This window comes from Arachis hypogaea, chromosome 17 (genome assembly GCF_003086295.3).
Source record: "Arachis hypogaea cultivar Tifrunner chromosome 17, arahy.Tifrunner.gnm2.J5K5, whole genome shotgun sequence".
NCBI classification, from domain to species: domain Eukaryota; kingdom Viridiplantae; phylum Streptophyta; class Magnoliopsida; order Fabales; family Fabaceae; genus Arachis; species Arachis hypogaea.
Window position 1 is genome coordinate 6,170,388 of NC_092052.1, and position 25,239 is coordinate 6,195,626.

General features: G+C 29.3%; 5 protein-coding genes across 5 annotated transcripts; 1 reads left to right on the forward strand and 4 right to left on the reverse strand.

The window, feature by feature from the left end:
- Window positions 1–1,779: 1,779 nt before the first annotated feature.
- Window positions 1,780–7,176, forward strand: LOC112765115 (molybdopterin biosynthesis protein CNX1). Its single transcript, XM_025810980.3, has 13 exons — window positions 1,780–2,238; window positions 2,337–2,463; window positions 3,270–3,400; window positions 3,679–3,780; window positions 3,902–3,985; window positions 4,096–4,323; window positions 4,509–4,687; window positions 4,772–4,876; window positions 4,971–5,276; window positions 5,773–5,930; window positions 6,024–6,130; window positions 6,358–6,414; window positions 6,714–7,176. Exons 1-13 carry the CDS (start codon window positions 2,086–2,088, stop codon window positions 6,930–6,932), a joined length of 1,956 nt encoding a protein of 651 aa, XP_025666765.1. The 5' UTR covers window positions 1,780–2,085; the 3' UTR covers window positions 6,933–7,176.
- Window positions 7,063–9,290, reverse strand: LOC112765116 (uncharacterized). Its single transcript, XM_025810981.3, has 2 exons — window positions 9,081–9,290; window positions 7,063–7,986 (listed from the first exon to the last, which is right to left on the reverse strand). The coding sequence occupies exons 1-2, from the start codon at window positions 9,181–9,183 to the stop codon at window positions 7,268–7,270; spliced, it is 822 nt and encodes a 273-aa protein (XP_025666766.1). The 5' UTR covers window positions 9,184–9,290; the 3' UTR covers window positions 7,063–7,267.
- Window positions 9,291–11,246: 1,956 nt separating this feature from the next.
- Window positions 11,247–13,060, reverse strand: LOC112767414 (uncharacterized). Its single transcript, XM_025813272.3, has 2 exons — window positions 12,871–13,060; window positions 11,247–12,316 (listed from the first exon to the last, which is right to left on the reverse strand). The coding sequence occupies exons 1-2, from the start codon at window positions 12,974–12,976 to the stop codon at window positions 11,418–11,420; spliced, it is 1,005 nt and encodes a 334-aa protein (XP_025669057.1). The 5' UTR covers window positions 12,977–13,060; the 3' UTR covers window positions 11,247–11,417.
- A 4,153-nt stretch (window positions 13,061–17,213) lies between these two features.
- LOC112762561 (uncharacterized) lies at window positions 17,214–20,315 on the reverse strand. The gene is made up of 2 exons (XM_025808434.3): window positions 19,995–20,315; window positions 17,214–18,489 (listed from the first exon to the last, which is right to left on the reverse strand). Exons 1-2 carry the CDS (start codon window positions 20,146–20,148, stop codon window positions 17,531–17,533), a joined length of 1,113 nt encoding a protein of 370 aa, XP_025664219.1. The 5' UTR covers window positions 20,149–20,315; the 3' UTR covers window positions 17,214–17,530.
- A 1,724-nt stretch (window positions 20,316–22,039) lies between these two features.
- LOC112766988 (uncharacterized) lies at window positions 22,040–24,335 on the reverse strand. The gene is made up of 2 exons (XM_025812876.3): window positions 24,026–24,335; window positions 22,040–22,996 (listed from the first exon to the last, which is right to left on the reverse strand). Exons 1-2 carry the CDS (start codon window positions 24,129–24,131, stop codon window positions 22,188–22,190), a joined length of 915 nt encoding a protein of 304 aa, XP_025668661.1. The 5' UTR covers window positions 24,132–24,335; the 3' UTR covers window positions 22,040–22,187.
- Window positions 24,336–25,239: the final 904 nt, after the last annotated feature.

Genomic DNA, 25,239 nt, shown 5'->3' on the forward strand with positions numbered 1-25,239 from the left:
AGATGTACATTGATCATGAAGATTTTTGAAGCCGATCCCAAAGCTTAGATAATATATGTGTCCCTTTGCAGCGTCAAGAGACAATGGTCATATATATATACACACACAAGCAAATGCATGCCTCAATCTCAATGACCCAAAACCAATATGAAAGAACCAATGAAATTTGACTCTTTATCGTTATTCGGAATGATCATGCATGTATGCTATCTGAATTCATTTGACAACTGTACATATATTAACTACATAACAATACGACAAATATATATATTTGGTGTTTTCATAGTGATCTTTTTAGATTTGTTTAATTTATAATCATTGTTTAGATTATCACATATATAATAAATATATTGGTTAAGATGCCACTTTTATGGGAAGATGACAATGAACTTAAAAAACTTTAGCTTATTTTTAATTTGCAAGTGATTGACATTTGGCAACTAGCTTTTTTATTTTTAATTTGTGATAAACATGGATTAGTTATATGATTCAATTTTAAAATAACTTCTCAAAATTCAGGATTTTATATGGGACATTTTTCTTTTGGGGGCATATTTTCAATGTATTGGGTCTTTTAAAAGACAATATATATATATATATATATATATATATATATATATATATATATATATATATATATATATATATATATATAAAATGGTGGCTATTTCAATAAAAATTTTATAATTGTTATTATGTAAAAATATTTTATTTTGATCTTTGAATGATAAAATATAAAATTTGATTTTTATATGTTGTAAAAATATTATTTTTATTTAAAATATAATCAAATAAATAAATTACACTTTTTAAATAAAAAAGATCATAAAAAGTATTTTTGATATTTTTATCGGAGTAATTATCTATATATATATTTGGTGTTGCTTGAGATAAGAGTATTTTATGTTTTTTATATTTTATAAAAAAAATTCACATATGTATGCCACTTTTTTATATTCTTATTTTAAAAACAGAATTCAAACACATTCTATATATGTCTATTTATTTATTTCAGATTAAAAGTAAAATTAATATACTTGTTTCAATACAAAATAGAATAATTAAACTACTAAAATTATATTCGAAAAATTTATATGCCAAAATAAATAATTTTAAAAGATGAAAACATAAAAATAACTCTCCTAATATTTAAACATTTGGCACAAATAATAGTCATTTTTTTGTCGGTAAAAAATGACAAACAAATAATTTATGCAACAATCTCTCACAACATTACATAATTTTTATCAATAAAATAACAAAAATATTACATAGAAGACTAATTTAATAACAATTTTTTTTATAGATACATAATATGATTGAGAAAATAAACTATTTAAGTATCGTTATTTTTAATAATATTTAATTTTTAAAATACTTTACAAAAAATATTAGAAAATTATCTTAATTTATTGTTTGTCATCATCACTTAACTATTAATTCAATCTTTTAGTATAATTCTTTTAGTTTAGTAATTGAACAATACATTTTATTTTATATTTTTAAATATTAATAATTAACTAATATCTAAAAATAATAAATTTTGATAATTTTTTAATATTTTTTATATTTTAAATAATATTTTGGAGACTTTATTTTTTAAAAATTGAGTCTCCAAAATAAAATTAAACTGGAAATAATTTTTTTTCAATTTTTATAATAATTAAAAAAATAAAGTGTAATTTTTTATTATTAATTTTATAAATATAACAAAAAAAAATACGAAAAAACATTGAAGAGTTAAATTTATAGTAGAAATTCAGGTGCAATCAATTTTACGAAAAATTGATATCCGAGAGACGTTACATGATTTGACTGATTTGATTAAACTTCGACTATTAAATATCAACTTTAGTGTAAAGTCGACTTCACCTTAGTTTTCACCAAAATTTATACTTTTATTTCCTTATTCCCATTCAGAGGATCCATTCCCAATTGAACCTAGCCACAATACATGTTTGAATCCAAAGGAAAATTGAACACGTTTCAACATTCAAAATACATGAAGGAATAATAAAACAGTGTTTCTTGAGCTGGCTGCTGCCCACACCATCAAAGTGTTGTTAGTTGTTACTGACTCCAACAATGATATCCATTTCCGATGCTTTCAAAGCCGTCTTAACCGCCGCTAACCGCCTTCCACCGGTCACGCTTCCTCTCCACGACGCACTCGGCAAGGTCCTCGCACAGGACGTTCTTGCCCCTGACCCTCTCCCTCCTTACCCTGCTTCTGTCAAGGTCACACTTTCCATCTCTTCATTCTATTCCACTTTCTTGTTTCTAGTTCCTTTTTCTTCTTTTGCTCAATTTTGTTGAATGAACGAAATTATGTGCAGGATGGTTATGCAGTGGTTGCTGATGATGGACCAGGGGAGTATCCTGTTATTGCTGAATCTAGAGCTGGGAATGATGCTCTTCATGTTACTCTCACCCCTGGAACTGTAGCATATGTTACTACTGGAGGTTCTAGTTTCCTTCATTTTACTGTATTTGTCCTCAATTTTGTTTCGTTATTGTTTGATTAAGTAAATGACAGTAATAGAAATTGGCACATTGCTTGATGTTTGATGAGTGGTGTCTTACTAGAGTAGATACGATTAGGAATGAATAATGATTGCATCAGAAAGGGAATTAGGGTAGATAATCAATCATCTTAGGTGGTATGGAAATGTTCGGAGGAGGCCTGTTGAGGTTCCATTTTTCAATTAAAGAAGTGGATGAGATGGAGGTGTTGTCCTATAGTTAGAGTAGAGGAGGGTGACCTAAGAAAACTTTGATGAAATTATTAAAAGAAATTTAAATATAAATGGTTTAAATATAGGATACTGTTGTGTCGTTTGGTCTTTGTAGTCGATCTCATCTAGTGGGGCAAGGCTTAGTTGTTGTTGTATTACTTGAAGTTCTCACTTGGTGTGGTGAATTTAAGCGTGTAGATGCATTTTGTATATGCAGCCTTACCCTTGCAAGCATGTAAGCTGTTTTTTGGATGTGAACTGTCACATTCAAGAATCCGCGTAATGAAGCAGCAACTAATTGTTGCATAATTATATATAGTAGTCGATGTAAATTGTAAGCATACACAAAGAATTGGAGTAGCTTTGAAGTGATTTTTCAGTCTGATCAATTGGTATAATTGACAATTTTATATGTAAAGCTTCATATCCTATACCTATTTTTCTTTTTTATTTTTTTTTAAAATAATGTTCATATCTTGTTTTAGGGTTTGTGTTGCTGGATTACTGTTAATAGTTTGAGGTTTCCTTTTCTAGGGCCCATACCTGAGGGTGCTGATGCAGTTGTTCAGGTTGAGGATACTGAAAAGGTTGAAAATGCTTCAGGGGAGCAGAAGCGGGTGAAAATATTGGTAAAAACCACCAAAGGCAATGATATACGACGAGTGGTATGTTCTTCTCCTTAATGTGGAGTTAGTTCTTGTGATAATGGTAGCAAATATACAATATTTGGTAAGTGTTGCAATTTTGTGTTGGCCCCCTTGATGATAATGTGTCAGAAGGGGAGGGAAGCAGGATTTTGAAATTTTAAGTTCTATTTATGTTTATGACAGTAATGAAATTTTTTGTTGCTTTTGTTGCTAGTTGTATAAAATGATCTTTGATTTTATATTTTTTTAAAATAATTTTTATAATTTTCATTTCATCTAAAAGTATTCATTGACAGGGACTTGATATTGAGAAAGATGCAATTGTATTAACCTCTGGAGAAAGATTAGGTGCTTCAGAGATCGGCTTGCTTGCTACTGTTGGTGTAACCATGGTGAAGGTATTCTTTAAGAGTTTCTCAAATGTGTAGCCAACAAGCTTCTTTCCATATATATATAGCTGGGCAGATTGATATGTCCTGTCATATTTACTGTTTCACTATGATAAATGCTTTAATGCAGGTATACCCTACTCCAACAATTGCTGTACTTTCCACTGGAGATGAGCTTGTAGAGCCAACTACCAGGCATCTTAATTGTGGTCAGGTATTGTTTCATAGAGGACTAGGCACTTGGTTCGCCACATTAATCGGCCACAAGTTTTGGCCAGTACATTGTTTTAAATATGTAATCTAAGCTGATGTAGTCCAATGCAGATTAGGGACTGTAATCGTGCCATGCTGCTTGCAGCAGCATCGCAACATCAATGCAAAATTGTGGACCTTGGTATTGCGAAGGATGATGAAGAAGTTCAAGGAAGGATCTTAGATAATGCTTTTGCTTCTGGTATTAATATTCTGCTAACTTCAGGAGGTGTTTCTATGGGAGACAAAGATTTTATCAAGCCTTTGCTTGAAAAGCGTGGAAAAGTGCATTTTGATAAGGCAATTGTCATGCTTTGTTCAGTTTTTCTAGTTAAAAGGATTCTGAAATTGTGTACTTTGGGACATGGTTGCAATGTTTCTATTTTGTAGAAATAATAAAATGTACCAATTTGTCTGTCTAATGCTTTGATGAGTGTGATTTTATAAATCTCATCATCTTAATATACGATTTATCTATCTTCCAGGTGTTTCTTAAACCAGGCAAGCCATTGACATTTGCAGAGGTTGACTATCAAGCAAAAGAAAGGAAAATTTTAGCTTTTGGGTTGCCTGGAAATCCCGTCAGCTCTCTAGTTTGCTTCAATCTCTTTGTGGTCCCTGCAATACGTAAACTTGCAGGATGGACAAATCCTCATCATCTGAGGTTTCAGAAACTTCTCAAGTACTAATGTTTTCAAGGTGGCCAGTTTGCTTTGACTTTTATTCATTTAATCTCTTTTCTGTTCAGGGTACAAGCTCGGCTTCATCAGCCCATAAAGACTGATCCATTTAGACCGGAATATCATCGTGCCATTGTTACATGGACTGACAATGATGGAACAGGCAGTCCTGGGTAAGTTACTTGTTATTCTTTTTAATTTTAGTGTCATTATTATTATTTTGGGATCTTGAAAGTGAACATCTATTGTTTCCCATGAATTTTCCAGTTTTATTGCTGAGAGCACTGGCCATCAGATGAGTAGTCGGCTACTTAGCATGAAGTCAGCTAATGCCTTTCTGGAGTTACCGCCAACAGGCAGTGTACTTTCTGCAGGGTCCGTAGTGTCAGCTATTATAATTTCGGACCTTGGACCTGGGGCTTTCAGCGAGAATTGTATACCATCAGATCCAGTTGTTGCATCTGGAACTAAAACACGTCGAATAACTGCAGATTCTTCACCCGATTCTGAAGTCAGAGTGGCTATTCTTACAGTGAGCGATACAGTTGCAACAGGGGCGGGTCCAGATCGGAGGTATTAGTCTATATTTTATATGATGTATGCAAACAAAGTGACATAACCACTGGAAAATGGAAAGCATTTTTATACCTTATCTGGAGTTGATTTTAGAATAAGCAGACTGCTACAATAGATATTGTTTGCTGTGCTCTTTCTAGATAGAGCTGCTTTTAGATGGTTCTGATGGAAATTTTGCACACACTGAAATCAAAATTCATATTTTTTTTACTTATTATTATTATTATTATTATTATTTTTTTTTTTTTTTTTGAAACTGCTGCATTAAAAGATCATTAGAATGGTTAAAGTGCCCATATCCCACTTTTTCTGGAACTACAAGGTTAAATAGGGATTTCATGTCTTATCAGTGTATATACCCTTTTTCCAATCTCAAGAAAAGGTTTCAGCACAATGGTGCTATGTAGGAAAATTTTGTGTGTTGTTTTTGTTCTTTGTTTTTTCTCCCTTAATGGAAGCATCAAAATTTGCTAACTCCTTTACTTTTAAACAGTGGTCCCAGGGCTGTTTCTGTTGTTAATTCTTCCTCGGAAAGACTAGGAGGAGCAAAAGTTGTAGCTACTGCTGTGGCTCCAGATGATGTGGCAAAAATTCAGGAGTTTCTAAAAAGATGGAGTGATGTTGAACATGTGGATCTTATACTTACCCTTGGTACATTTCTACACACATCAGTTTCGCTATTGAAGTCCAACAATTCTAGTTTTGTTGAATTGATTTCCCATTTTATTTTCCTTTCCAATCAAGGTGGGACCGGCTTTACCTCACGAGATGTAACACCAGAAGCTACAAAACAGTTGATTGAGAAAGAAACACCTGGTCTTCTGTATGTAATGACGCAAGAAAGTTTAAAGGTATGAAACTCTTGCATTTTCTGGTTTTTCAGTTCGATTAAATGATTAAATTTTATGCATGCTTAAATATGTAGCATCATGTGCATTCTTGGTCTACTTCACTGGTGGGTTGAAGCCAACATTTGTCAATTTCTTTTTTGATAATGCACAATTGATTTGACAATTGAGCTGTTTCCAGTTAAGCAAGATTCTCAACTGTCTTTTTTATGGTTTATCTGCATAAATAGGTGACGCCATCTGCAATGCTTTCGCGCGCTGCTGCTGGAATCAGAGGATCCACCTTGGTAAGGCAATAGTGGCGAATTATTGTCATCTGCTTTAAATATTAATGTGTTGAGAGATAATTGCCCATGTTTGTGCCTATTTCTCCACTATTTCGTATCCCTTCATTTGAATTGTATAGTTTGTATTGCCTTGGGACTGTGGCTTTCTAATCGTTAGACAATTATGGTTGTATCATACTTAGTTTAGGGAAGTTTCATATTAATTGATTGCTTCGAATGGTTCTCCAGGGATTCATTGTATTGTTTTATAGATTTGATTGATTTGTTAAAGTCATGGTCTTTGATTTGTTGATATTCAGATCATTAACATGCCCGGAAACCCAAACGCTGCTGCTGAGTGTATGGAGGCCTTATTGCCTTCACTTAAGCATGGTCTAAAGCAGCTTAAGGGAGAAAAGAGAGAAAAACATCCTCGTCATGTACCTCATGCCGAAGCAGTCCCTGTAGATGTGTGGGAACAGAGCCGGAAGTTAGCCATTGGTGCCGGCACCGATGTCTCTTGTTCCTGCTGCAGGTAAAGTTATTTACATTTTTTTTGTTTTGCTTCCCTTTTCTTCCTGTGCCCCCTTTGTCCCTTTATATAGAGATAAATTCTGAGAAGCAAAAGACACCAGAAGGCGAAAACCTATATGGTGATGCGGCAGAACATTTGAGTGTCCTATTGAAATGGACATGACATGTTTGTAACTTTGTATATCAAACAAATAATACAGTTACAGTGCGACTAGGCTGAAATATAGCAAAAGTCTTTCTTTCTAATAATTGCATTCTTTTATTGAGTTTACACATTTCTGTGAAATAAGTCATGAATATACTGTCAAGTCCACATGTTCTTGAACTTAAGGGAAGAAAATCACTTCTCTTGGAATTTTGATCCTCCACGAGATGATGAAAATGCAGTTTTAGCACAAAGCCCAATTCCCACTACCAATAAGGTCAGTAAACTGCAGTTCACCAATCTCTTCTGCTTGTTAATCCCCGTGTCTTTATCTTCTTTGTTGTAAACCCAGTTTGATGGTCCTAAACTCTGACTGAAATCCAAAACCTTTGTTTTGAATCTTGTTATAGGCTTGGCATTTTTGGTTTCAGTTATGCCATTATTAGCCTTGCCCTTCTCTTGAGCCACCTTTTTAAAGCTTGCTTCTGTTTTGTTCTTTACCTTCTCATCACTTGGCTCCTTCTCCTCCTTATGTGGTATCTTTTGATCAGAGGCTTCACTATCATTCCTTACTTGAGCCTTGTCTTCTTTTGCTTTTGGGGCAACTTCTTCTTGTGCAGCATTTTGCTGATGAACCTTTTCTGTTGCTTCTTCCTTAGGCCTTGAAGGAACTGCTTCTTCTGCTGGGTTTGTTGTTGTTTCCTTAGGTTTATTATCCAGTTTGGCAAACTTGACTTGTAACTTGCTACCTTCAAACTCAAACTTGGCACTCACTTTTTCTAAGTCATAGTCAGAAGGAATGCGAAATTCCAGGTCGAACCGGCGCCATCGGTTCGGGCTGATTTGTCGTTCGCCCTTCAGCTTTAGGGCTGGTTTTGATGTCACTTGAACCTTCAGATGGTCCCTTCTAAATCCTGCAGGTTGAAAACTAGATGATTTTCTTGTACACTTCGTTTCTTCCTTTACCAATATTGGTTATTTTCCAACATTCTTGATGAATAATGACATATTGATAATACACAAGTGTGAAACTCAGAACAAAAGTTTTGTTAACCATTTTCACAAACAACTCTTACATGGGTTCTTCTGTAAGATTGCCAAAAAAAAAAAAAACCTTATCTATGTAAACTACATATTATCATCAATTATATATTTTATCAAAAGTATTTAAGCAATTATCTGGAAGACCATGAAAGGATTAATTTTATCTTACAAGACACTGAAAATGATATTGATAAAGAATGTGTTTAAACTAGTGATTGATGATATGGCCTTGTGGATATTATCTACTTAATTCAGATTGATTTGCTACCACATTTTAAGAAATAAGTCAAATAACAAGAACTAATTTAAATTTATTTTGAATTCCTAATACCTTAGAAGCTACATTGAATATGACTACTCATTAATGTGGTATATTAATAAAAATATGATAACATAATAAAAATAATTAATAGTACTATGTGCATACTAAAAATTAGTTACAAATTTAGTCATTATATATTTATTTATAAATATATGTTATTTAACTTATTTTTAATATATATTTTATATTTTAATATGTATTTTATATGGGTAGTTGAATATCGGTATACAGTATATACATAACATAGTTGGAAAATAGAATAAGAATAGATGTGACTCCTATCTACAACTTTAGGGATTAAAATTAAAAAATTTAATTTCAAACTTTTAAGAATTAATGAGACTCATGTAAAATTTGAAAAGAGTTAAGTGAGTTGTACTTGTATTGTCGAAGCTAGAAATTAAAAAGAGGGAAGTTCTTTATCTAAAATAAAAAAGAAGTAAAAAAAATCCATCACAATTTTCCAATTGCAACTATTATATGAGAACTCTAACTACACCAATCATGTAAAAAATACCCATGCAATAAGATTACATTAAATTAAGCTATAAATTGGTATCAAAGGCAATAAAATGTCATCTCTATTTTGCATAATTATTATTATAAAAAAATATTATTCCAAGAGTTTGAGCATGCCCCTACCTGGTAGCATAAAAGTGAAACACCCTTCATCTTTATCCCATTCATAATATGGTTCAAAGTCTTCATAAATGCGATCAACTATTGGTTGTATTTTTGTGTACATTTTAATATATCCCTTTGTTTCTCTTTTGCTTTCGATTTTCTATGTATACAAAATAAAGGTTGTGTTTCTTTTATACTTATTGATTGATTGAATTGATGATTGATCATGGAAGATTATAGTATGCACGTGTTTTACATGCAAATAATATTCTTATTCTTGTATTTTGTTTTTGCTTTAATTATTACTTTCTTTTCTTGCAAACAGTGATAAGGACTTTAGCCTCTATAGGGTAAAGAAAAATATTATGCTTTATTTAATTAAAGAGATGACCTAATGTCCTAGAAATTCTAAAACCAGATTGCAAACAAAAATGGCTGAGTTTACATCTTTTGCCGACAATGTTTAGCTTGAAACAAAAAAGTTAATGTTGTCTTTTATTAAAAGAGCAAGATATTATTGTATATTCATCTTTTAAGACTTTCTAATATCTAATTAGAGAAATTTTTAGGATCAACAATTTTTAATAGATAAATTTTATTAATTTATTTGTATAAATTCTAAAAAAATATGAGTGTAAATCATAATAATTAATGTATATAAAATTTTAATAAATATAAATACAAATTATTATTGATCAAATATTGATAAAAAATAATAATATTTACGGACCATATAATATTACTCATCTAATTATGCTACATAGACATATTAAATGAGCCACTCGACTTATATCGGAAAATTAAACGGTTTAATATGAATAAACTATTATTTTTAATTATAAAATTTTAAAATATTAACAAATTTAATTATAAATGAATGAAATTAGTTTTACATTTATAAAAAGTTTTTATACAACAAAATAAAAGACCAAAATGTTAATTTTATTTATGTATAGATTTGTCAATATTTTAAACTTTTATTATAAATGATCATTTTTGTTTTTTCTTGAGTACAAAATTAATTTTATTTATGAATAAATTTGTTAATGTATTACATTTTCATAGATAAAAAAAATCAACGAGTAGCTTTACTCGAAAATAATTATTATTGCATTTCATATTAAATTATTAAAAGTATTTCATGAATACAAAAAAATATCTGTGAATCTATTATCAATACAAAAAATACGTATTATATTTATACATATACATACAATACGTACCTATATTAAGTATGACTCTATTATTTGATTATAAGTGTGGATTTGATTTAACTATATCTGGGCACGAGTTTCATTATAATTGCAAAGAGTATAATTATGGGTGAAAATTCAAGTGTAATTATTTTTACGTAAAATTAATAGTTAAAAATTATTAAATAATTTAATAAATTTAATTAAATTGTCATCTAACAATTTTTTATTATCACCTTCAATTTATATGAAGATAATTATATATGAGTTTTGAGCATAATTATGAACCTGGTTCGCATTTTTTGAGACACTATGAGGTCAATTTATATCTCTATACACGGTAATTAATATGTTAACTGAATTTGTGCCATTTCATATACAATTTTATTCAAAATTATTATCCATCCCCTATCACATATATGGATGGTATGTCCACTCGAAAATAATACCTTTGTGTCTTTGTTGAAGAAATTATTTTATTTTTGTGTCTTTGTTGAAGAAATTATTTTATTTTATTTTTCCTAATTAAACAGCTGATATTTCATTGTCCAAATAAATAATCATGGTATGTGTATGAGAAAAGAAAAACCAAAAAAAATTTCTTAATTAGATCTTGGACTAAGCTTTTAACATCACAAGACTCGGTCATCATAAATAATCCAAAAGTAATTTCATCAAACATGTAGTAGTCTAATATAAAAGTCAATCTTCTGAAATTTCACTACACCTTTGTATATATATATATATTCTTTTATTTAAAAGGTGGAATGAGTTAAGCATCCGATCCCTTTTAACTTCCGATAATGTTTTCTCTTTATTTGTTTATTTATTTGTCTTATTTAGTCATAAAACAATTGTATATGTTAAAAAGAAATATATATTAAAAAAAGTAGAAATAACTATACTACAAATAAAATCAAGAGCAATATCACAATGGATGTGAAATAAATAATTATTCATTAGCCCAAATACAGTGTTGTCTGCAATAATCTTAAATAAAAACTCTTCTTTTTTACTTCTTTATATTGAGATTATGCTTTCACAAATGCATGAACAAGCACATGCCATGATGCCAATTATTCTTTAAAATTGATCTTAATACACCCCTTTATAACTTATTATGCTTTTACTACAAAAGCATAATATGCATTTTACATGTGGATTAAAATTCCTGATGGAAATTAGCTTCTCCCTGAGATGATGATGATGATGATGACCTGAATGCGTTTTTGACATAAATTCCAACTACCATAACCAATAAAATGGCCACAATTATGTTCATCAATATCTTAGGCTTCTTAATTATTCCTTTGACCAAACATTGGTCAACATCTTTGTTTCTATCATCATCACTTGATGATCTCAAACTAAGGGTGAAATCTAACACCCTTGTTTTCAACCTTTGAACCATCTTAGCACCTTCTTTCTCATTTACTCTTGGTGCTAATAATGAACTTTCTTCTTTGTTTGACAAGCCTTTAAACTTCACTTTCTTGTCACCATCATCATCACCAACCACTTGGTTATTATTAGATGGTGTTGATTTTTTGCTCTTCTCTTTCTCTTCTTTAATAATTGACTCTTTTTCGCTTTTCGATAAATTTTGTTGATCTGCCTCTCGAGTTGATGCCCTAAGTTCAGGCTCGGACTTCTGAGACCTGAACTTAGGTTTAGTCTCAAACTCATTCTCATTCTTTGATAACTTTTGCTGATCATCTTCTTGTTTTGTTATCATAGGAGGCTCAAGTCGAGCCTCCTGAGTTGGCTGAGGCTGAGACTGAGACTGAGACGGCTCAAGCTTTGCCCTAGACTCTTCTGGAGCGCTTGTAATTGCGTTTGCTTGTTCTTGTGGCTTAGGAGGGGAACCTTGAATCTTGGGAAACTTGACATTGAGCATGCCACGCTCAAACTTGGCAGTGACCTCATTGGTGTCACAATATGAAGGGATGTTGAATTCTTTTGCAAAACGTCGCCATACATTCTGAGTGACTTCTCTTTCACCATTAATCCTTAGGACAGGCTTTGAAGTCACTTGAACTTTCAATTGCTCTCTTCTAAATCCTACACACATATATATTGAAAGTATAAATGAAAAAGCAGAAATGTAACATACATATGTATATAATAGAGAAAGATCTTAATTATATATATATATATCCCCAAATTAAAGAAATATATTTATATAACACTAAGTAGAAATATCTAGGATAACATATATTAAAATTAAATACAACAGAAAACCAATTAGCTAACATGTTTTACAGATAAGTAATGTTGGGGAATTAATTTTTTTTTATTAACATTAGTCAATTTTTTATAATAATTTTATTTATTTTAAATTTTAGATCTTAAATTATAAATTATTAACGCTAAATTTTAAATTATAAAACTAAACTTTAAAACTAATTAATATTAACTTGTTAAAAATTATTTTCTTATATTTTCTCTTTAAATATTTGAAGTTCAATGGACCCTTGCATGATATTAAATGGAGATGTTAAAGTTTATGGGTAGGTTGCATGCAAATATTGGGTAAAAAAAAAAATTGTAATTAAAAAATATAATAATACTGATAATGGATTGGGGACAAAATTAAAAGAAAAGTTATTAATTACCTGGCAGCATTACAGTGAGGGTAGCAATTGCTTGATCTTCATTCCATTCATAAAATGGTTCAAAATCTTGATAAACACGGTTAGGTGCTGCTGATGATTGTGCCATCTTTTATTTTTTTATAATAATTTTTGCTATTAGATTGTTATGTAATTGTGTTATTAATATCTCTTATGTTGGAGAATGAAATGAAAACTCTAAGAATTGTTGCTTATATACCCATGAATAAATGGATATAATGTAGATTCCTCTGATCCATTTTTTTTTCCAATTATTATTACTTTCTTTTCGTACAATCCTTGCGTGACTTTTTGTATTGGCGATGCTAAAACCTCTGAAATAAAATTGCTTAGCTTTGTTTTCTATTATTCCTCAATGCAAATCTTTTATGGGACAAAGATAAGGATTTTGGCTTTTTATAGTTTCTTTTCTCTTTTGGGCGGTGGAGATGAATTAATTAACAGTAACTCTAAGAATAAAACAAAATAAAAAGGAAAAGTATAGGGAGCCAGCAACTTTTTCAAATTCTGGCCAGCATGTAATCAATAAAGAAAAATGAGTCATTGGATAAAATCTCACACTAATCTCACACTATTGAAATCATCATTAATAACTATTTGATGACTATAAATACCAAAAGTTGCTGGTCCTCTAATACTCCTCATAATAAAAATATTAAATAACATGAATAATAAATATATTAGATATTTAATTTATTAGATGTGCAGATAATTATCTTAATATTAAGATTTAGATAGATAATTTAAGAATGTAATTTGTTTTTATTTTATTGAACTAATTTTAAAATTAATTATTCACAAAAATTATTATTTACCTAATAAAATCCTAAAATAAATTGCATTTCAGAAAGAAATAGTTAGAAGTTATAACTCATCATCTTGATTTTTAAATGGCTCTTCCATGATAGAGAACCCAACTTTCTTTACTTTGAATTTCATCGTATTATCTATGCACTAAAAATTAGTTACTATATTTATATAAAATATATATTAAAATATAAAATATATTAAAAATAAATTTAAAAAATATATATTTATATAAATATATAATAGTTAATTTGATAATTTATTTTTGCTATATATATAATATTTTTATTCCATATATATATAATTTAACTAGTTCTTCCAATGCAATGCTAATATAACAAGGGAAAAAAAAAACTATACAGGGGCCTCTTATTAACACAAATAACATCTTGAATGACATAAGCAAATGGTATCGAAAACAGAGCGATGATAGGGGAGAAAGTAGGTAAAATTTAGGATTAAGTATAATTTTATTCTTTATAATTTAGACTTAAAATTAAATTTGTTTTATCTTTAACTATTTTTTATATATAAAATTGTCTCTAAAATTTAATATAGTTTTAAAATCATCTTTTTAAATAGATTAATTTTTAAATAATAAAAATTTTTTTTTCTCTTTTTTTACTACCTGCACCACCTCTACCAACTATCACTCCATCACTATTTATACCAAAAAACAACCTTCAACAATAACATCAAATAAATCAAAATCAAAACAATAATTCATCACTAAAATTATCATCGCTAACAAGAAACAAGAAAATCATCATCATCGTCAAAACAAACATTAACAAAAAAGAGAGAGAAAAAAAAGAGAGGGAAAAGTCTAGGTGCGTAACGATAACAGATACAGCACTAGTGCTGGTGTTGGAGGCAGAAGAGCCTGTTACCAGTGTGATGATGATTTCGGTCATCTTGCTAGAGATTGCAGCTGTGCTGGCAATGGCGGTAGTGGCGGCAGCGGTACATGCTACAGTTGCGGCGGAAGAGGAGCAAACGGCTGGGGCTACTTTAAGTGCAGCGAGTTCGGCCACATGGTGAGGGATTGCAGTGGAGGCGGTGGCGGCGGTGGCAGTGAGTTTGGGCACATGGCTAGGGACTGCAGCGGAAGTGGCGGTAATAGCGGTGATTGCTATAGCTGTGGTGAGGTTGGTCACTTGGCCAGGGATTGTAATAGAAAAGGTGGTTCGGTGCTGGTGGAAACGGTGGAAAGAGCACGTGCTTCAATTGTGGGAAGTCTGGGCATTTTTTTACTTTGCAGAGGGTTTCGACGGTGAAGGAGAGGGAGGAGGGAGAGCCAGGTAGGAGGGAAAGGGCTGGGTGCTGTTTTTGCTTCTGATGAAGAAGAAAAAGAGATGATGCGATGAAGAAGAGAAGGGTATTTTGGTTCAAAAGACGATTTTAAAATTACGTTGAACTTTAGGAATGATTTTGTATGAAAAAAAAGGTTAAGGACGAAAAAAGTGTTCTGCCTATACTATAGAGATCAAAATCGTATTTAACCCTAACATCTATGTTTAACCTACGAGCTATATACAATAATGTTATTAGTTTAAGTTTGCTATTTTACATTTGAGTGATTATTCAAATTAGTTCTAAAAGATTTTAAAAGCAAATATTATAGTCTTTAAAATAAATTAATATATAAATCAATTTTTAACTTTTTTTTTTGCAGAGATAATAGTATTATGTATATTTTTTAGCATAACTCACTAACAAAAAATATTGAGTTAACAGATAAACTTACACATATAACACTTAAATATTCGTGTGTGAGAGAAATATAAAACAGTCCCTGGCATAACTTACTAGCCACTAGACTATCGCCACTATTTCTACATTCTTTCCTCCGTTTTCTATTCTTCCCTCTTTTTCTTCCTTTCCTCTCATTTTTCTTCCACAATTAGACCCGATCACCGCCATCGCCTCACTCCCCCTCACCATCCACCCTTTCTATTGTGAAATTTTATATCTGCCATCGTTATCATTGCAACTCTTTCATCGCACAAAAAAGAAACATCTCCTCTGTTGCCCTCCTCTGTCACTCAACAACAACTCATTTGCTATTTCATGTTCTGTCTTTTGTCGCCTCCGTCCCCAGTCGTGTCACTGCCACCCTTTTCTTTTCTCTCCTCCTTCCTCTCTCAATAATCTTTCCCTCTTCCTCCTTCACTCTTTCAATTCATTTTTCATCATTTTTTGATTGAATTAATAATGCCTGATCCAACCCGAAGTGAACATTGTCGTCGCGCGCTTGAGGAGAATCGTCACAGGCAAAATCATCACGTTAAAAGCAAAATCAACGTCGTCTTCGTCGCGAGAATCAAACAAAACGAATTAAAAATAAGAGAAAGAGGAAAACCTATTCCTGAAGGGTTTGGGCAAGGGTGAGGCCAGCATCGACCTAGCTGAGATTGGTGAAAGGGATTCTCGAAAGTTGCCGAGAAGCAGATCCAATTTATTTCCCTTCATTGTCTTTGCCATTGTCATCGTCTTCTTCTGCTTCTGCTTCTTCCTCCTATTCTTCATCCACTTGTTCCGCCGTGTGTTCGTCCACGCCGTTGTTGAAATTGGAGCAATCCTCCTCTTCGCTGTGACTGTTTGATTTTTCACTGACAATTGTGAGTTTGGCAGTGACGCTGCCGTTGATGTTGGTGGCGATATCCCATGGATTTTAACATAACCCTTAATGATGAAGAACAAGACCTTCAATATGAGAAGACACCATATGATGTCGTTTTGTGATTACAGGTCAGAGATTGTTTTTTCTTTTTCGCACACGTGAAAATACTTAATTGCCACATATGCGAGTTTACCTTTCAACACAGCATTTTTCGTTAACAAATCATGTAAAAAAATAGACGAAAAACTGTTATATTTGACGGAAAAAATATTAAAAATTAATCTGTATATTAATTTTTTTAGAAACTAAAATATACATTTTTTAAATATTTGGAGACTGATTTTTTATATTAGATAATTATTTTTTACATTTTATTGTGGTATCCTAAAAATATCCTCTAAAAAAAATAAAAAATGCAATATTTAAACTCAAAATAAATATGTCCATATATATATAATGGTTGAAAAGGATTACAAAAATATTTAACCTAGAGAGAGCACAGAAATTAAATAAAGAAATAAAAAAGACAAACATATAAATCAAACCATATATTGTATGTATGTACTAAAAAAGAAATGATAGAAATTTTCGCCCGAATCAATATTTAACAACTTATCTGATTTATTCCAACCCCTTTTACTCCTTTATATTACATAAGACATGCATCTAATTTACGTAGGCATACCTATTGACACAAATTTTGAGTTTAATTTTGATATACTAATTCTATAAAATATTTTATATAGTCGTATAATTACATTTATTTTTTTGAATGATTATTCACATAGTTAATATAAAAAATAGTTATTTTTATTAATATGACGTTACATAATTAAATACACATGTAAAACAATTTTATACTAATAATATATTAAAATTGAATTCAATATATAAATAAATAGTTAGTTGTATATATATAAATATATATTTGTGTGAAATATATAATAATTAAAATGTATAAATACCTATTATGTCAATTAGACACTTATGTAAACATTGATCACAGTGTCTAAACAAACAAGAAAATTAATAATTAATAATAGGTGAAAACTCAGGTGAAGTCGACTTCACATGAAGTTGATACCTGAGAGCCGTTAGATAAAAATTTAGTCAAATCAGTCAAATCATCTAACAGCTCTCAGTATCAACTTCATGTGAAGTCGACTGTACCTGAGTTTCCACCTTAATAATAACTAATAACTCTTGGTTTATTTATGGCCTTTCTCCACCAAAATATGAGTTGATAACATTGTTAACGTAGAGCACAAGTAACATCACTAGAAAGATTACACCCAAATTCGTCCTTGTCTTATGCTTCTTCAAATCTTCAACCGAACGATAAACACCATTTCCATGCTCCTGTGATTTCTCTGAAACCGTACTTAGCCTTTCACCAATAACTTCTCCAGTTACTCCCTTCATTTCCATAACCCTAGACGGCATTGTTGCTTCTTGCCTTCTCTCATTGTTGCCAACTTTTCTTGCATTATTATTATTATTAGTTTTTTCTTCTTCTTTTTGTCCCTTCTCCTTCTCCTTCTCCTTCTTCAATGATGGTAGAGGGGGCGCTTGTGCCTGTATTGGTGCCGATGCAGACGCAGGTGCAGGCGCCTCCTCATCCATTACTCTTTGTTTTTCTTGATCTTGATAAGGAGCAATTGGTGCCTCAGGCTTCGATTGTAACTGTGGTTGTGGTTGTTGCTGAGGCCCTGCTACTGCTGGAGGTGCAGGTGTAGGGTTTGGCGCAGTCGCCGGCGCCTCAGGCTTCGACTGTGGTTGTTGCTGAGGCCCTGTTTCTGTTGTAGGTGCAGGTTTTACACGCAAGATTATTGGCTTAATTTGTAGTGGTTCCTTGTCCATTACTCTTTCCTTCATCACATACTCATAATCAGGAACTTTATATTCAAAGTGTATTATTTGTTGCTGAGGGTTCGGTGTTGGCGGCGGTTGTTGTGATGGTTTGACGGAAGTAGTGATAACTCTGGGAAGCTTGACATAAAGGATGTCATTTAAAAACTTGGTGTTGATGGATTTAGTGTCAGTATCTGAAGGAATTGCAAGCTCTTTCTCAAACCTACGAATTTTAATGACTTCACCGATCTTTCTTTCACCACTCAATCTTAGCAGACCATTTGAGGTTATTTCCACCCTCGATTGCTCCTTTTTGAATCCTTCAATATCAACAATGCAAACCAATAAGTAAATAAAGACGGAAGCAGTTTTTTTTTTTTGGCAATATATATATGCAATCAACACTAGGGAACATTTAATTGGTTAAAAACATGAACAATCAACTGCATAATTGAGTATGGAAAAGTATATGGAACTAAGAGGTGGTCAGCCAAAAAGTAAATAACTTAACTAATTTATAATTATATTTAATTAATTTTATTTATTTTTAATTTATAATATTTGATATTAATTGCTTCTCACCCCAAATTAAAATTTTGAATAATACGTTGGAGAAATAGGAGCGAGGATCACGGAACTCTGCTTCCAATAACAATCCCGATTTTTAGTATATAAAAAATTTTGTAACATATATAAAAGAACATTCATTTAGTATGAAAAAGAAACATTCTAATATTTAATAGAAAAAATATTCTAATGCTTAGCATAAGCATCGTCCACATAAAAATTTTGAATTCAGCCAGAGGTATTTAGCTAATTTTTCACGGGTACCTTCTTGATCCCTAACATTATTGATTGAGTATTTAGTAACTGTCTTTGAAAGCAATGCCAAAGGTCTTTCAGATAATTTTTAGTAATTTTGGTCAAATATTTGATTAGCATAAATATCAAATTATTTTTAATAAATAAATTTTATTAATTTGGTCATGTAATATTATTAAAGGTCATATTCTCAGTGCCACATACATGTATGTCTGTTTAGATTAAATTATGTTATTTATAGTTACTAAATCAGTTATTTATATATAATAGTATAGAAATATAAATATATATTAAAAATAAATTAAATAATATATATTTATATACAAATATATAAATACTAATTTAATAACCAGTTTTTAATGTGTGTATATTATTTTTTGTATTTGATTTAATTAGTGTATGTTTAAGCCATTTTTCGTTTAAAAGAAATTGTCTTTTCGGCCTCAATGCATTTTTAATTATATTATCTAAAATTATCTCTTATTTTTCAATATTTTTACTTTGTATTTAAATTAATATCAGCCAACTCTATTTTTTCTATTAAATATGTTAATTCCCTAATATTCTCATTTTTTTTCCAAGTTTAAATTGTGAATCCAAAAGGCTAATAATAAATTAAATAAACATGGAGATTAAGTTAGGGTCCAACTACATGAGCGAATAAGCTCTTTCTCACACTTATCCAAAAAAAAAAATAATAATAATAATTCAAAAGATAAAAGATATTTTATATTTATAAAAAAAAAGTTTACGTATTATATCTCTTAGAGATGTGAAACTTATAATAATAAAAAATATAAATATTAACGTAAATAATTTAAAATATTTTATATAAGAGTTAGTGCTTAAGTATATTGAGAGGCTAATATTTTACAATGTTTTTTTTCCCATTGCAATCCAATCAAGGAAGAAATCTAAAACATTGTGTTGTATATAATATGAAATTAATAACAAGAAATTAAGGGCATATATATATAATAATATAAAACAAAAGAATTTGAACCTGGAAGAAAAACAGCAAGTGTGTCACTTATTCCTTTTTCATCATCCCAAATCCAATCAAAGGATGGTTCAAATTCTTGGTATTCTAGCCGTGCATTTCCTTGTTTCAAGTTTTTTCCATCCCAATTCCAATCAATTGATGAATTCATAGACATTTTCGCCCTTGATTTGGTTTCTCTCTTCTTTTTTATTATTTTTTCTTTCTGCTTTTGTTCTAAGATTAGGAATTTTAGTTTGAGAATGAAAATAAATATGTGGTTATGTCACTTTTGTAGACACCGGTGAAAATATGTTTTCTTCGAATTCAGTTCTTCTTTTTCTTGCAAGATTGTTTTAGTTTAAGGGGTTTTCTTCTGTGCAAGAGGAAAAAGAAAAGGTTCTAAAGTATACTTTAATATTAAGCTATATTTTATTCTTTTCTTTATGAACAATATGTTAGGAGCAATGCTATGATGTTAAGAGAAAAAAAAAAAAAAAACCCAAATATACTAATATAGTATATGTATTGACTAAAATTGTTGGTCAATATAAACAAAAATATCTACTCCCTAAACTTTTCTTCAATATTAATATGGGCTTAGCTTCCGAATGGATAAAGTATATTTTTTATTTTTAAAGTTTATTAAAAAATTTAAAAATATTTTTAAGTTTTTTTTTAATTTTATTTTAAATTTTTTAATTTATATTAAATATATTTTTAAAGGTTAATTTTTTAAAAAATTTAAAATTAATTTAACAATAATTAAAAAAAATTTTTAACATAAATAAATTTGATATAGTTATTATACATTATTATTATATTAGTCTTAAACTTTTTAAAAATTTAATTGTTAGAGTATATTTAATGTAAATAAAAAAATTTTAAAATAAAATAAAATTTAAGAATATTTTTAAAATTTTTTAACAAAATATATAGTTTTTATAATCATTCATTATTTGGGCAGTGATATATATTGATGATAGTGGTTATTTATTTGGTTTTGTACAGGATTTTTATTATATAGATGGTACAAATTTTTTAAAACTATTCTAAAGATCAGTGATAAGTGTCTTTTGAAATTTAATTTCTTATTTAATTAATAGATATAATAATGGGTCAATAATTATAAAAAAATGGTTTTACAAAAAGAAAAAAAAATATGAAAGTAAAGTACTCTGACACTCATCTCGAGTAGTGTTGCCTTTATTTAGTATTTGTACGTGTTATTTTTTTTTATTATTTTGTAATTGTTTTTAAACTTTTCATAATATTTTTTTTAATTAGTGAAGATGTGAGGCTCGTATCCTTATAAAACGTTTAATATGAACTCAAGTTCTCATTAACTAGAAAAAGTTAATTATTAATAAATTTAAAAATAATTAAAAATAAAACAAATAAAAGAATAATACTTACAAGTATATATTAAAGATACACATCCAAGGTAAGTGTTATAATACTGCATTTTCTTTCCTTTTTTTTATAGACCTATTTTTTATCACCACTATATCTTAAAAAAATTTCAAAACATTTTAAATAGAACTTAGATCACAACAGATTAATTTTCAATCTGGTGAATTTAGGAAGACTTTAGAAAAAAAAAAGATGTATAGGGCCTGGTTTGGTAAAATATTTTAGAATGGTGCTTGTAATTTTAAAAAATAAATTATTTTATTTTATATTTGATAAATAAAAAAATCGTGTATTTGTAGGTTTTATGAATTATAAATGTTTTTTAAAATACTTAATTAAAGAAGATGTGTTTTTTAAAAATAGTTTATATTTATCAAAATTAGAAATTATAATATAATTTCATTTATTAATAAATATTCAAATTTATTATTACATACATTTATGTCTGTTATGATTTTTTAAAATTTTAAAAATTATTTTACTAAATATAATTATTATTATTTGTATTTATTGAAAGCAATTTTTGATTTGATTTTATCATAGATGCTGCAATTTTTAATTTTTTTTAAAAGACAAATTTATTAAATTATTTTAAAAAAAAAAAGCTAAAATTTACCAAATTAAATCTAACTATAATTTAGTATCAACAACAATTATTAATTACTAACATAAATCCCTTTTATTCTCTTATACATATAAGCGGCATAATACATGCATTTGCACACACAAACATACAAATCTTAAGCCATATATAGAATATATATGAACACACTATAAACATATACAATGAAATAAAATAACTTATTATAACTCTTGGATTTTTGGTCCTGCTCCACCAAAAGATGACTTGATAGCATTGTTAACGTAGAGCACAAGCAACACCACCAAAAACATCACCACAACCAAATTTGCTATTTTCTTTTGCTTCTTCAATTCTTCAACCAATCCATAAACAGCATTCCTATACTCCTCTCCTTGCCTTGAAACCGTACTTAACCTTTTCTCTAACCCTAACCCTAATTTGCTTCTTTCGCCTTCATCTTCACTCTTTTCCATTCTTCCATGCATTTCCTTAACACTAGAACTTGTACCTTCATCAATAACACCTCTCTTGTCATCCTTACCACCTTTTCTTGCAATATTATCATCATTATTCTTATTCTCTTCCAATTGTGGTATTGGTGCCGGTGCTAGTGTTGGTGCTGGAACTGGTGCAGGTGCAGATGCTGATGCAGATGCAGATGCTTTGTCTACTACTCTCTGTTTTTGTTGATCTTCATAATGAGAAATTGGTGGCTCGGGTTTTGATTGTGGTTGTGGTTGTTGTTGAGGCCTCACTGCAGGAGGTGTCGTCGGTGCTAGTGCTGGTGCTGGTACTGGTGTTGGTGTTGGTGTTGGTGGTTCATCAATGGAAGTGATGCGTTTGGGAAGCTTAACATAAAGGATTCCATTTTCAAATTTGGCAGAGATGGAACTTGTGTCGGTATCTGAAGGAATTGGTATCTCTTTGTAAAACTTGCGGATTTTGTTGCTATCACCAATCCTTCTTTCACCACTCAACCTTATTAAACGAGTTGAGGTTACTTGCACCCTCAATTGCTCCCTCTTGAATCCTGTATATGTATAAAACCAAATTAGATTTCATAACATTTGTTTTTTATTTGATTAACTCGTAAACAATATTATATATAATCATGTTATGTATATATAAAAAATCAATCACCAAATCATTTGTATAAAATATATATTAAAATAAAAAATATATATTAAAAATAAGTTAAATATCATAAATATTTATACATAAAAATATAATATTTAATTTAATGATTAAATTTTAATATGTACATAATATTTTTTATTATATTATTGTTCGTGTTAAGAAATTCTTCACAGACATTCAATTTTGTATTATTATATTATCAATGTTTCTTTATCTAATTATCTATTAATTCAAAAGTGTTACCATAGCAAACAATTTTTTCACGATGATTTGATTACATATTTATATATAGCAGTTAAATACTAATATTTTTCTTTCAATATTTATTTATTTATTTATTAGATTTCCTCTACTACGGATGGTTCATTTTCCTAATTAATAGTAATGTTTAAATAATACTAAAATTTAATTTGCTCGTATCTAAATTTTTATTTTCATTTAAGAATATATAGCTGATGAGTCATGATGGATACACAAACGAAATTTTCATATAAAATTGCGGCCATTTTCATATGTGTGTGTTTTATAATAAATTTTTGAATTGTAATCCAATCACAACTGAAAAAAAAATATGGAATTATATATATATATATATATATATATATATATATAAAAATGAACTACTACTAGTTAGTATTACCACCAAAAAAAAAAAACTAATTAATACTATGAGTTTAATTTTGATATATATATTTACATTGTAAAATATTTTATACCAATTGTAACCATTTTTTTGGATGATTATTTACGTGTTCAATATAAGATGTAGTTATTTTTGTTAATATAGCATTTTTGTGATTGAATACACATATAAAACGATTTTACAGACAGTGTATCAAAATTAAAATTTTAATATTATTATGATAATAAGAATAATTAATGGCATAATTAATAATGTAAAAGAAATTAAAAGAAGTTGAACCTGGAAGAGAAACAATGAGCGTGTCACTTTCTTTTTTATGATCCCAATCATAGGGTGGTTCAATATCTTGGTATTCTAGCTGTGCATTTCCTTGATTCATAGCCATTATATTATTTTCGCCCTAATTAGTAATTTGGTTTCTTCTCTCTATTTATTCTTTATAGGACTAGGAACTTTAATTTGTGAATGAAATTATCTGTGGTTCTGTTACGTACTTTTATACACACTGGTGGCTTTGTTTTCTTCGGTTTCAGTTCTTCCTTTTCTTGCAAAGTTTGATTTAGTTCAAGTCTTCAGGAGGTTTTCTTCTATGCAAAACTAAGAAAAAAGATAATTAAATAACATTTTCTTAGCTTGTTCTAAATTATACTTTGCTTTTATTTATTTATTTATTTATTTTGGACTTGTTAAAAGTATACTTTACTTGAATGCTAGGGTAGGCAATATATATTTGGTTCGTTCTTTATGATGCACTTGCAGAAAACGTGTGTAATAGTATAAAGATTTATAATTATTTGGGCAAAGATATTGATGATAAAGGTTCTTTAATTTATTTGTGAAGGTTTTGTTGTTATTCTTCTCCAAACACTAAGATATTCTTTCATAATGTATGTGGGCATCATTTTTAGGTCTTATTATAACTCATGAATGTATGAGATGAGTTTTAAAGCAATATTCCACTACTTCATCAGGGTGTTGGAATATATTTTTTAATTAAAAAAATAATATTATGATGATGTATGAGAATTGAATTGAATTTCAATTATAGGAACTAAATTGAATTTAATTATGTTATCATCAGTTGAATTCTTAAGTTTGATATAAATTAGTAAGTTAAATTATATAATTAAAAATAATTCCATAATTAAAAATGTGTTTGGTAATACACCGGATAATTTTCTTTTGACTATTTTACATTTTATTAATAAAATATGAAGAAGGGAAAGATACATAAGATCCGATGATAAGGACACATTGCTTGAAAAATGACAGGGTAATAATAATAATGACTTATATATTTAAGAAATGAAAAATATAACGAGAATGTGTGATAATATTTGCATTAATTCATTAAAAATAGAAATTTATATACATGATAATTTAATTAAATTTATTAAATTATTTAATATTTTTAATTATTAATTTTATATAAAAATAATTACATATAAATTTTTATCTTAATTTAATGTGAATCTAAATCCGTACATTATTTC